Source organism: Plasmodium fragile (assembly GCF_000956335.1).
Source record: "Plasmodium fragile strain nilgiri unplaced genomic scaffold supercont1.85, whole genome shotgun sequence".
Classification (NCBI taxonomy): domain Eukaryota; phylum Apicomplexa; class Aconoidasida; order Haemosporida; family Plasmodiidae; genus Plasmodium; species Plasmodium fragile.
Window position 1 is genome coordinate 19,602 of NW_012192665.1, and position 13,961 is coordinate 33,562.

Consider the following 13,961-nt stretch of genomic DNA (forward strand, 5'->3'; position numbering starts at 1 on the left):
ATCACACTGTATCTTTACTTGACTTTTTTTTCTTTGCACCAAATGGAGAAAAGACACGAGGAGTAATGAACTTACACTGCGCGTGCAACGAAATGGAGGTGTACGCTGGCTTACGTGGTGTGTATAAATGAGCATGCGCATGGGTGGAAATAGGTAAGTAGGTATTCACATACACGTGTAGGATTTTATACGCGTGTAGCCTTTTGTATGCCCCTGCATGCAAGTGGGTAAATTTATACTCCGGGCGCGGCTCCAAAACGCCTAACTCTGCGCAAGCAGCAGAGATTTTACCGTTACGTAAAATAAAAATGCAATTAAAAAAAAAAAAATTCTAAACCGAGGAGAAAAACAGGAGGGAGGTGTGAACGGGCAGCAACAATGGAGTAAACGCTAATATGAATGAGGCAGAGCAGAGTCACGATCGCCGCGTCACTCGTGAAACTGAATCACGAAATGGACCACACAGGTGCGATGTTCGCGCAATGCAGACTTCACATAACGAAATGCAAATTTTTTTTATTGGGCATATAGTAAAAAAAAATCTTCTAACTTGTGCCAAATTGAGGCGGATGGCATAGTTGTATCATGAACAGTTTTTTAAGTGGTTCCTATGCTAATCTGTAAATGTGAAATATTAGCGTTGCCTGTGTGGTCGCCTCTCGCTCCTTACACTGGTTCGCAATCTGAAACACTCGACTGGTTAGTTTAAGCTGTTTGTCGCTTTCCTACTGTGCTACTTCGCCACTTCAACACTGTTCGCCTTGTCCTTTGTTCTGTCTTTTCCAGCACTTGGGTACTAATTTTGGCCTGATTTTTAATTTAGGCCCCCCGCGCGTTAAAAAAAAAAAAAAACGGTTAACACAAAATAAAAATAAAACAAATGTATTTTCGTTATGAAGAAAAGCAAACAATTGTTATGTTTTAAAAAAAAAAAAAAAAAAAAAAAAAGTGTGGAAAATTTATGAATTACTAATTAATGTGAATTTTATATTTACGCATACATAAAATGAACTGTTAGACATTTATTGAAAAAAAAAATAAAAAAAAAAAAAATATAGTTTTACTTAATGTAATTATTTTAACAGTTGCAGTAAGTACACATTTGTGTATTTTAACAAAACTTGCAAAATGACGAATGGCCCCCATATTACAAATTAATGCATTTTATATTTTTTATCGTGACATTTTTTAGGGAGGGGAATTTCACAAAATTGTTGCAAAGGGGTTGTTTAAAACATGCATATGTATAAAATTGAAACAGGAGTTTTTTTTTTTTTTTTTTATTTTTTTGCGCAAGTGTGTTTTTACAAAATCATGCATTTGTTCTTAATTTTTTTTTCTTTTTTTTTTTTTTTTATATATTATTTTTTTGGGAGCAAAAAAATTTGGGCACTTTTATGCCTATGGGGGGTAATTTGTTTACTTGATTCTGAGTGAGAATTTTGCTATTTTGTTTTTTTTTTTTTTTTTTTTGCGTGACTTTTTTGGTTCCCTGTTTCGTTAAATGAAGTGATGCATTTGTAACCATTAGGCAGGTTAATCATTTAGGCGGTTAACCTGTTTTAGCATGTGTAAAGAGTAAAAAGATCTTGTTTTTTTACACCTAGGTCAGTCCTTCACATGTCACATTACACATGACACAGTCCTTTACAACCTGGACGTTAATTCGTGTAGCACAGTTTAATATACACACGAGAATAAACGAAATAGGCATGTCGCAGCGAAGGGAAAAAAAAGAAATAAAAAAAAAAAAAAAAGAAAATATGCGAACCAGAATAGTTCGAAGGTGCCACCCGCGTAGGGATAAATGGGCGTACGTAAGTGTAACATGCACAAATATACACCCGAATATCAACACATCCGTTTACGCCACTTGTATGTAGTTAAATTTATCCCTATTTTACACGCTCGCATTTTTTTTTTTTTTTTTTTAGTTAAACGCGCGAATAATGAACAAACGTGTGGCGCTGTATTTATGCAGATCGAAATAGTTGCAACTGTGCGAACAGATCTGTTCGGCTTTTTTCTCAAATTTTCCGCTTGCAACGGTTGACATAAAAAAACGGTAAAAAAAAAATAATTATTACAAAATAGGAATTTTAATTTGTCGTAGGATCACTGTTATTATGGGGAAAAAGTAAAATTAAAAAAAAAAAGTGTAAAAATGGTATTTCGCGGGGGGGCTGTAAATGCTTGTAGGTGAATTTGCGTTGTAAGTTTTTTTTGTTTTTGTATTTTATATTTTTTAATAACATTTCTGAACTACATTTTTTTAACTATATATTTTTTGCTCACATTTCTTTTTGGCACCTTCTTATTCATTTATTTTTACATTCACTTGAAGCATGCATGTGCGGAAAAAAGCAATTGCTTGCGACGTGCAATATTACAACTGTTCGCGGAACAATTTTCCCCACCACCACCACCACAGCGAGCATGTACTGTGTGTTCTGTCTTTACATGCAGCTAAATCACAACGGGTGTGGTGTACCCCTTGGAACAGTTTTACATTGTGCCTCGTTCTCCACAACACCTGTGCTAGCCTTGCAACCGTGTACGTTACTTTACAATATTTTTGCGCTACTTTTAATTTTTTTTTTTTTTTTTTTCCTTAATTTTTATTACCACCCCTTTAACTTCCCTTTTATCATATGCACACATTAAAAAAAAAAAAAAATTAATTTCATTTTTTTCATTCGCACAGTTCATATTTTCCTGGTCTACTAAATAAATGGGCAAAAGCATACGGGCGTAGCCCCCACTATACATGCATTGATATAGGTACGTACAAAAAACATACTTAGGGGTGATATGTACCTTCCTGTGTAGGCGTGCATGCGTATAATAATATGCCTAATCAGTATTGTGCTCATGCGTTCATTTGAGCAGGTGTTTCCGTTGTAACCGATTCGCACTCATAGAATTGTTTTCATCTCGCGCTTGGCACAAATTGTACATTTTGAACATATGGCACATTCCGTTCTCTTACACTGAGATGATGGCCACTTGCCGGTTACGCCAACGCCTGGTCGACATGTGTCATTCTATTTCTGTTGGTTTTTTTCCCTAGAACAGGAAAAGCAACCCCACCCACGCAGTAGTACATCTTCCGCCTCAAGGTTAACATAAGCATACATGTGTATTTATTTTTTTTCGCGCATTTTTTTCCTATCATCACGAAGGAGGAAGAAAACTATTATTTGTCGCGTGCACTGCTGTCCAGTATACACCTCCCAACAAATATCAAAGGCCCCCATAAAAAAAAGAAAAACAAAAAAATTGTTAGTTCCATTTTTACAACTTGCACTAAATATTTTTGTTTGTGCATGTGCACATGTTGCTACAAGTACAATGCTAATATATTTTTTTTTTTTTCAAAATTATTCTTTAAAAGATTAATTTACGCGTTTGGGCGGTTACTGATTGTTTAATGTACGGCTGTGGGCATATGCATATTTGGCACACGATAATATCAAATATTACGAGTCAACCGTTTTCGCGCCCACTGCGCACCATTAACAATATGCATGAAAAAAATTCCAATGCGTAGCATCTGTTATGATGAGTGGACAAAGGTACAAAAGTAGAAAAGAAGCTGAATGGGGGGCAAAGGAAGGACAAAACAAATTGCACAAAAGAGGGCGAAATACAGGGGAAGCAAAATGTGCGCAGGGAATTGCAAATAACCGCAATAAGGTCTTTCATAAAAACATTGTATTTTTTTTTTTTGCAAAAATGTATCAATTTTTGTGTATTCTACTTTGTGAATAAAAAATACATGCATAAGGTGTTTCTTCCCTTGAGTTGTCCCCTAACACAAATGTTAATATACATGTAGCACACTTTTTTTTTTATCTTCCTTCCGCACAATTTGCAAGTCTTGAGCTGTGTTCATTGTGTTCAACGACACAGAAGCTAAAAACAAGTTTAAATTGACAAAATGCGAAACGGCATACCGCGCATTTCAAGAACGGGATGAAACGTACAATTGACAATGCTGTCGTCAACATGAATAAACACGTGCAACCTAGGCGAGAAAAACGAATGCAAGAAAAATACCGCCGAAGGAAACGTGTTAGGCCCTATGTATGTTCTAAAACTGTATCGATCCGATCAGAACGTCTAAAGCGCATTCAATGTTCAATGTTAAATATTTTTCAGTAAGGACGAACGAAAAGGTGATAACGTTGGGGGGTCATGCGTGTAAATGCTTAATTCTACGGAAATGCATACTTTAAATTTCACGCGGGTTTCAGGAAGAAGAAAATGAGTAACGCTGAAAATTTCTCCTTAATTGTGATTAAAAAAAAATGGCAACATTTTAGCAAAATACGCAAGGGATGAAAAAAGCTTCCCATTTTTTTAATTGACCTATGAGAGCATTGATGAGGTGTGTACTTATTTACACGCACATGTATGTGTTAATCATTTTGTTCTATTTTCCTCTTAGTATCTTCCCATCTCACACATGATTTTTTCGCCTTTCATGTGCAAGCTACCCATTTCCAATTTGTTGCCCAAAAATTATATGAACACTTTTGGCTATTTTTTTTTTTTTTTTTTTTTTTTTCTAAATAGCCAAAAATGACATTTATCCAAATAAAAGTATGAACACGCAAGGTCAATTTTCAACATTATGTATCCCCATCACGGCTAGTTCTGAAACTGTGTATTTCTGCCACATCGGGCTAGTAAAGAAGGTGAGGATTGTCAAGTCCAGTTTTGTACGTATGGGTCACATTTGAATGCTTTTTTTGTTGTGCCCTAATTGGTGCAAAAACGGAAGATTAACTCTGGCGCAAATGTAGTCTTGTATGCCTAGTTACGCCTTCTGAGAAGGTAAAAAAAAAAAAAAATTCAATAAAACAAAACAAAACACAACGCAGCAAAACAAATGGAACAAAATAACAACAGTTACACTTTGCACTGGTAAATTTTTTTTTGTGTGACCTGATATTTTTCCCGTCCCTGTCCCCGCTTCTTTACTCCTTTGTAATTACGAAATGTTTCATCTGTAAGTTTGTCCTCTGTTTTTGTGGCATTATTACGCGTTCAGTAATTTTTTATGTTGTCATTTTTTTTTTTTTTTTGTGTGTGTTCCCTGCTCGTCGTTCTGGCTTCTGCGTTTGCCGCTTGTCTGGCGTCAGTTCATCTCGCTCACACCAGATCAAAAACTTCTCCTAAATGGAAGGAAGTAACCCCTGGAGAAAGTTGAACAGGAAAATTTGCAGAAATTACAGCATACATCCTGAAAATGTAATTTATTACGATTACTTCAACAATTTAAAAAGGAAGGCGGTGGCTCAGGGCTATACCAAATTGGTTATGTGTTTTAGAAAAATTATGAGTTCCATTTTGTACTACCCCTTACCAATTAAAAATAGCTTAGAGGCCTATAAATTGAAGGGGGTTGGTAAGCAATTTTCTTATTATTTTGAAAAGGCCCTGTCGAAAGGTGTTCAAGACAAGAAGCATAATAGTATGCAGAATGATTGCGTCACGCCAAATGAGAATTCCTCTCACATTTACACCCACATAAATAAAGTCATCACAAGTGTGGACCGTTTTTTGAAGGAACTGGACAGTGAAGTTTATAATTTGAAGATAATTGGCGAAGAGTCCGATGATAGCATTATGAGGAATATGAAGGAGATCAGAAATGATTACTCCAACAGTAATTATAACGAGGCGGAGGTGAAAGGGAGAAAGAGGAAAGGTGGAACGGATAAGAAAGGTAGCACCCATCTCGCTCTCCGTGTTGATGGGTCTAATCGATGTGATAGAGCCGACCAGGCTGATGCGTCCGATTGCGCTAGTCATGACTGGCGCCATGACAGCAAGCGAGGTGAGAACAGTTGTACCCCGGTCAACGAAATGAACATCACCCCACAGTTGACCAAACACGCTTACACATACAAGAACAGCGTTAACCTCAATGACTATACAGTCATTTCGACAGCCTCCATAAATTACGATAATTGCATGTTGGGCGATGAGGAAGCATCTGCCCCTCAAATGGAGCCCTGTAATGAGCACGAGCAGAAAAAGAGATTAAGTGACAATAATAAAGGCAGCAAGAAAATGAATGAAATCAAATTAAACGATTTCGAAAACAAAGTCATGACTTTTCTCGACAAGAATGAAAATTTATATGACAACTGTTCAGTCAGCATGGAAGAAATGACAATTGGGTTTTTAAAATATTATCGAGACTCTGAAAAAATATATTTTCACAAATTGCGTAGACTTATAAAAATGGAATTTTTGGAAAAGCTAGACATTTGGGAAAATAAGGCTAGTGGAGGGAGTGCTTCCAAAAAAAGGTGCGTCGTGGATGACGTGCCGGAAACACACAGCAGTTGTGGGACGTCGAATGCGCTGTCTTTCTCGAGCTTGTCCAGTGCGAAAGGGGGTAATATGAAAATCGTTAAGAAGGTGAGGTTGACGGTAAAGGGGAAGGAATTCCTTCGGAGTGGGGAGCAAGACGGGGAGCAGAACGGGCAGCATAACGGGAAAGAGGAGGAAGATAGGAGAGAGCAGAAAATTGAGGAATATTCTCCTCCACGCACGAGTAATCGCAAAACGAAAGAACCCGCCTCAGATGCATCAGAAGGAGAAAACAGATCTACTTCTAAGCAAGACAAAGGAAATAAGGTAGTAAGCGAATCAGACCGCAGAATAGAATACGAGGAGAGTGTCAAAAGCGCAGAATATTTATCTACAAAGATGAATGCGTCGGATGAAAGACCAAGGAGGGAAGTTACCTACAGTGATGGTGAAAATAATAACGACTTGCTTGGACAGGACAACAGTGTTGGCGAAAAAATATTTTTTACCATTGATGGGGATACATCGGATGCACAGAGTGTTCAGTTGAGCGGTCGGGAGGACAACGATATGAGTAGAACAAAGGGGCTATCTGCTTGTGGTAATTTTGAACTAGAAAAAACCCACCAGTACAACCTCCTATCCAAAGGGACTACGTCAATTGTGACAAATAACAAACAGCCGGGATGGCATGATGTAATTGATTTGTTTGCAGAAGAAGGTGCATGTGAAGAGGGGGGAGATGTCTCTGGTGGGGCTATTTCCTCATTTGAGGGTAAAGCGGAGGGGAAGCGGAAGTGGAGCGTCTCCCATGATAGTGCAGGAGGGGAGTTAGGAAGTGAACACAAAAAGAGAAGAAGAAAGGAAAGTGGGGATATGCAGATGGACGAAGAGGAGGTAGCAATAATACAGGCTTGGGAGGAGGAAGGAACAAAAAAGGATGGAAAAAACGGAAATGTTTACATGAGAAAGGATTCAAAGGGAAAGCGTAAACCAGGCCAGAGAGCAAAGCGACAGGCAAACCTCGATGTACATCCTGATGGGGATACGCACAGCGCAGCGGGCGAACAAGTTACCTACGGGCCATACGAAATTGTCATGGTAATCGACAACAGGGATATATCAGGGACGAGTCAGGAGCTGAATGAAAAAATGAAAAAAATATTCCAACGCAATGGAGTCAAATATGTGACTAGAAATCTTCCCCTGGGTGATATCATCTGGTTGTGCAGGAGAAGGGTGTATAATGGTGGTAAGTCGTCGAAGAGGAAAAGGGGTAAAAAAGGTGGAAAAAAGGAGAATGCAGGGAAGACACCACAGAACCCCTATAATCACGAATGGAGTGGCGAGGCCAGCCAAATGTGCAACACAAGAATGAGCAACGCTCACTCGAGTGGAAGTTACGAGGACGGGAAGGAGGACCAGCGTGATGGGGAAGAAGACGGTGAACAGGAAGCAAATGCGGAGTACGAAGAACACGTATTAAAATGGATAGTAGAGCGAAAAACATTGAATGATCTAAGTGCAAGTATAATCGATGGAAGATATGATGAGCAAAAATATCGTCTCATGAGGTCTAAAGAATCCTCACATATAATATACCTTATAGAAAACAGCAACAATTCATTTAAAAATTACACGCACTCGAATAGAATTTCTTATGAAACGCTTCTAAACGCTCAACATAGTATTCAGCTCATTACTGGTTTCTCTATATTGACTAGCCAAAGTTTAAGTCATACTTTTTTTTTATTGGCTGAAATGCACACCCAGATTGTAGAAAATGTCCGTCTTGTTTGTAACACCAGAGAAGGTGAACCCATAATACACAGTGATAAATTGGAGGTGTACTTACAAGAGAATTCATGTGAATGGGATCAGTGGAACAGTCATTCAAAAAAATCGAAGAATAATTTGGTGAAGGAAGTGTTTGGGAAGCAATTGAGATTGATTAACATGTGTGGGCCTGATGCCACGGAGTTGATTTTGTCTCTGTGGCCTACCCCGATGAAACTGAATGAAGCCCTCAATAGGTATACCCACGATGGCATCTTGGCGGAGAAGATCAAGCGGATTTACCTAAAGGGTCACGACCTTCTGACCAAACGGCGCGTCAAGTCTCCCGTCGATGCGAATGTACGGCTGCGAAATGTTTTCCCACAAAAGAGAGCGGCGGGTGGGGTTGGTGCGGTCACGGCTCCCCACTGTTATCCTCATGTGCGCGTGAACGCGTGCAAACATTTTGTGCGTACACAGCGTGGCAACTGCAGTGGGCCCGTTAACACTTATATATATATATATATACATACATATCGTATGCATTTTGTTCCACCTGCACCCCTTCACAGCTCATTGCACAGCTGCGGCAGCTTTATGCCCCGGACTCGATTTAGACCACCAAGAGGCGGAAGATGTGGCGAAGACGAGATAACCCCTACGGTGGGTTGCCCCCCTTGATATAATCCTTCCCATGATTGTCTGGAGCACCTTTTGTACCTCGTTCCTGCGTTACCTTTTCGTGCGGACATTCGTTAATTTGTGAATGGCTCTATCACTCTGTAAAATTATAAATCTGCCATTGTCAATTTTTCAATTTGCCATTTTGTCATTTTTTTTTTTTTTTTTTTTTTTTTTTTTTCCGTGGCTGCGCCGCGGACTGTCTTATCCAAAAATAAGAAGCGAATTTGAAAAAAAAAAAAAAACAAGAGTGGGCGTTTACATCACGGGTGTAGAACAAATAGAGTTTACCACTCGCATGACTTAGGATTATATGCGTCGCATTGATCAGTTATTACCACTTTATATATGCGCTATGGTACATGGTAGCCGCGTATAATGTTCAGAGCACTTGGCACATTAATGCGTTGTGTCCATTGGTCGCGTGACAATATGTAGACAGTCGTTTGCGGGTAAGCATATGCTCCTCTTTGTACCGTAACGCTTCCAATCGTTTACAATATAAGAAGCAGGCTAGGTGAGACTGGTGTATGCGTTTTATTTATTTATATTTTTTTTTAATTTCTTTTTTGTTTACCGTTAAGACGGTGGCATGGTGGTTTTTAGCTACTCACACACGAGATAACGAAAAAAAAAAAAATGAGGGGTATTATTGGAAAGGATCTGAAACAGATAATGCAAAAAAAGGTGGAGAAAAAACAAACATCACACGTGTGTGGAAGCGCTACGGGGGGTAGCATTTATGTTAGCCTATCACGCAGCGCGTAGCACACGGTATACGGGTAAGGTGAGGGGAGGCCGCGCAACGACAACAAACACAACAAAAAAAACAGCGTCACACGGGTAGATATATGTGCGGCCCCTCCATACCCCCTCTCCCCCTGTACAAATTTTACATACACATATGCTGACTGTTCAGGACGAAAAAAGGGACTTGAGTACATCATAGTTCATTTTGGTTGACATGCTTTTGTCTGATTTTTCTAAAGCCATTATGACCGAATCTCCTGCTGTTTGTTCTTCCAACGGGTGGTCATTTTCCATTATTTTTTTTTTTTTACTCTTATCTTCAACCACACGGTGAGGATGATATGAAGACCTTTTCTTCTTCTTCTCTTTTTTAAGCTGCTTGTAGTACTGTGGAAAATAACTCCTCATCATGTCATCCCATATGAGCATTTTCCGTCTTCTTTCCTTTTCAGACAAAATAATATTTTCAATTTCGCTATCATAGAACTCGGACAGCGATTCATTGAATTGTTCAATGGATGCATCTGAGGGGATGTCTGCAACGTTGGGTGTTTGACTTTCTACAGTGTTGGAATTATTTTCGAAGAAATAATTAAAATCGGAGAGGATACTACTAACATGGTTTAAATCATCTTTGTGCATATCATTTGTTTTATTGCTCCTCTTGTTCTCTTCTGCATTATTAGCATATTGTAAGATATTGAAATCATCTACTTCGTTCAGGAGGTGGCTTAGTTCCGAGTTTAGGGTTTCTTTAAGTGCGCTATTGTATGCCGTTACGTGTTCATTGTTTAGGTTGTCCATTCCCTCCTCCATCTCGTCCCCATTAAGCAGCGCTCCCTTTTTGCAGAGCGAATCGTTCTTATGATCAGCAGAGATAAGCCCTGATGCGTTGTGCTTTTCAATACTTACGGGGGAGGAACTCCCATTGTGACATGTACCATTGGATTGTGTCAACTCCTTGGCGCTACCCATAGGGGTGGTTAGGCAGGAGTCCAAATCGGACAAATGATTTATACTCGCGATGGATACACTTGATTTGGTTGGAGGATTGTCAGACAGACCATTCTCCTTTTTAACATGTCTTCCGTTCTCACTGTGAGAAAATGGAAGTTTCTCCTTTTCACTTCCCTCAGCGGAATCGCTGCCATCACATTGTGAATTATTCATATGGAAGGAAGAAACGTCGACCTTCAGGATGCTAGATTGCTTCTCTACATCTATCGTGTTGATAATTTTTTTGGCTAGTTGATCTAAATCATTTCCTTCTGGATTCTCATTGCATATTTCTTCCACATTTATAGTTGCACTGTTCGTTAGGGTTTCTCCATCATCCCCTGTTTGGCTTCCTCCATGTGTACTTCCACTTGGAAGGCAGCTACTTATGGTGCTATTCAACTCGCTCGAGCGGCCAATTTTACTTGCGCTACCTCCATTTACACTGCACTCCGTGGTGGTGACGTCCTCCATCCCATTACAGGAGGAGCGGCTATCCAGGAGATTCAAATTTTTGTATGACAACACATTATTCGCATCGTACTCATTTGTTATATTCATGGTGTTACACAAGGATAAGGTGTCTTCATTACCATTGGGGGAGAAGGTTTCATTAGATAGCAGTTGGCCTGTTGAATCTTTTGCCGATTTTGCACTTCCAGCAGTGCTGAAAATGTCCTCGCTATCACAAAGAGATACTGTTTGATTATTCCTTAGCATGTCCTGTTTGAGTTTTTTTTTATTTGAGGCAATGACACAAGGAGGTAGTGAATTGGATGGAAGATCATTCAAGCGAATTCGGTCAAAATCGGAAACCTTCATTTTAGCTGTACTCGTATTTTTAAATTCAGAAAGTCTCTTAATGATAGTAGGGTTGGATATCCTCACAATATTAGCAATAGTATTTGAATGAACAAAAATGCCATGCATTCTGGTAGAAATTAGCAAGGCGGCACCACATAACCCTGTAGGTCTTCTTCCAGTACAAATCCAGTCCCTTGTCATGGCTTGAATAAGCTTTATCCCTGTGTACGTAACTTTATATATGGCATTTTTAAGATTCAATTTGTGAGCAAAACGCTCTAAATATAAAGAAGGGTCTATGTTAGGTACACTTATATGAAGCAATCTCAACAGCTTCAGAAATGTTTTTCCTAAGGGCTTTACAGGGGTCTGTAGGATATCACTAAAGTCGATTAGCATCACGGGTGACTTTTCCCTTCTACAAATTGTATAAAGACATGAGGCGGCAACGTAAGAGTTGTTTCTTCCCATTGTGAAATTTCTTTGTAGAGCCATCAGGTAGATTCGCTGAGCTGCTTCCACGTGCTGTGTTGACAGGTGCAAATGTTCTGCTATTTTTTGTATATTTATGTATCCCTTTTGTAAGGACAACTCTCTGCTTTCGCGTACACCCCAGGAGAGGATGAAGGATTTGTTCCCACTAGCGGGGACGAATTGTCCGACCTACATGTGCGGGGAAAGGAAACATGTGGCACGATGCATGGTAACATTGGGCGTATTTTAACGCGGCCAGCGCAAGTGGCAAGAGCAGCGGGGGGGACCGCTAAAAGTGCGGCCACTTCTTACCATCGAAATAGCTCCATTGTTATTCTCCACGAACTCAAGGGATTCCACAATTTTGTTCTCCTCCAGGACGGAACCGCATCTGCGGCAGATCACCTCCCCTTGTCCCTCGTTAGTCTCAACATCCGTGCTGTGGCAATTCTTGCATACGACTTGATTCACTAAGGGTCAGAAGTGGGGGGGGGAAAAAATGTACATGACGGTTGGGGGTTCGTTCAATTGTCGAATGGGAGCGGCTTCTCCCCGTAGATATATGCCACGCGTGAAAAATATACATGCATATGCAAGCGTGCTTGTAAAGTACATATAAATGCGCATGGGAATGGCTTTGTCCCCCTGTTTGGCTTACTTTCTGTGGCGGGGATTCATGAGGGTTATACACGGGTTGCTCGCAAAAGGGGGGCGGGCGATGGACGTCGCGTCGAGGAGCCCAGATAAGGCAGGGCAGACTCTACGCTGAATCCACCTTCATCTATCGGACAGCTTCGCACCAGGGTGTTATATTTCTTCCCTATTGGGGGCTGCCTCTAAACAAATTGGACGTGCTTCTGCGTCTGTAGCACCTGTCAGTTTGAATGCGCGATTTGTTATTTTCTTGCGCCGTTTATTCGGTTGAACCTCTAACTCGGCTTCACCCTTTTCAGCGTCCTCCTCGCCCTGATTGACTCACTATTCAAACATGTTAAAAGTTCGCCACTCCATTCAGTTGTCCTTTACAAATCAGTAAGCGTTAAAAGAAAAAAAAAAAAAAAAAAAAAGAAAGAAAAGGAGCTTCAGGCGATATTTTTAAATAATCAAAATTTTGGTACACGAAAAAAAAAAAAAAGTTGGCCGCTTTTTTTTTTTTTTTTTAATGAGTGCTCAAGTATACTACAAAGAAATGACAGAATGTACCAAAACGGAAGTGATGCATGTGGAAAAAAAAAATTTATATATATGTTTATTTTTATTGTATACCATTCTGGTACATGCAGCACGTACATTTTTTTTGCCTACCGGTACAAACTTGGTCAATGCGCGGTAAGCGGAAAAGCAGTGCGCCTTGACTGTCACTACTACTTCTGGGGATGCTTTATGAAGGGTCATAAAACTGATTAAGCGATGAATCGACGAATCGATGAACAATGAAACACTTATGAAGCTCATGAAGAATTTTTTTTTTTCCGTTTGCAGCACTGCGGATATACACGTTGCGCGAGAAAATAAGTGCGTCGAGCAGATAATATGTTTTTTCTTATTACTTTTACGAGTGTTGGGCACTGAATCGATTCCCTGGTGCTTCTGCGGATAAGCAGTTGGCCCATGCCTGCGCAACCGTATGGCGAAAAGTATACTGCACTATATACTATATACGTTTATGACACTGCGTCCGTCATTGCGTCACGGTTCGCATCCTGTGGTTTTAATGCCCCGCGCATTGGCTTCCCGTCTCACAACTATATTATGCTATGTCATTGCTGCAATTATCCTATTTACTGGGCTTCCATCCATGCGCCACGTATAAAACAGTTGTAGGTTATATGTAGGGGTATATATGTTCTTGTATATTTTTTTTTGTGCAAGTAAATTAAGAGCGTGCCGCGTTTATTACGATGACCGTTACTACTGTGCTTCATGCCCGGCCCGCAAAGGTAGTAATATAAAATATACCTGTCATCGCAAGTGACCCATTTTTATATTTAACGTCCAACCTGGGGGGGGGAACCATCACAAAAAAAAAAGAACATGTTATATTTTATAACGTTGAAAAAAAGAAATTGTTCTACATGGGAAACAAAACTTGTACTGTCATGTTTACAAGAAAGAAAAATCATTTTTTTTAAATTTCCCCTTTCTTTTTTGTT

The 13,961-nt window shown here is 39.7% G+C and overlaps 2 protein-coding genes across 2 annotated transcripts; one reads left to right on the forward strand and one right to left on the reverse strand.

The window, feature by feature from the left end:
* Window positions 1-5,184: 5,184 nt before the first annotated feature.
* Window positions 5,185-8,758, forward strand: AK88_04967 (uncharacterized protein; the record flags this gene model as incomplete). Its single annotated transcript, XM_012482571.1, has 2 exons — window positions 5,185-8,503; window positions 8,676-8,758. 2 exons carry the CDS (start codon window positions 5,185-5,187, stop codon window positions 8,756-8,758), a joined length of 3,402 nt encoding a protein of 1,133 aa, XP_012337994.1.
* Window positions 8,759-9,699: 941 nt separating this feature from the next.
* Window positions 9,700-11,805, reverse strand: AK88_04968 (uncharacterized protein; the record flags this gene model as incomplete). The annotated part of the gene is made up of 1 exon (XM_012482572.1): window positions 9,700-11,805. The coding sequence occupies one exon, from the start codon at window positions 11,803-11,805 to the stop codon at window positions 9,700-9,702; it is 2,106 nt and encodes a 701-aa protein (XP_012337995.1).
* Between the last annotated feature and the right edge of the window lie 2,156 nt (window positions 11,806-13,961).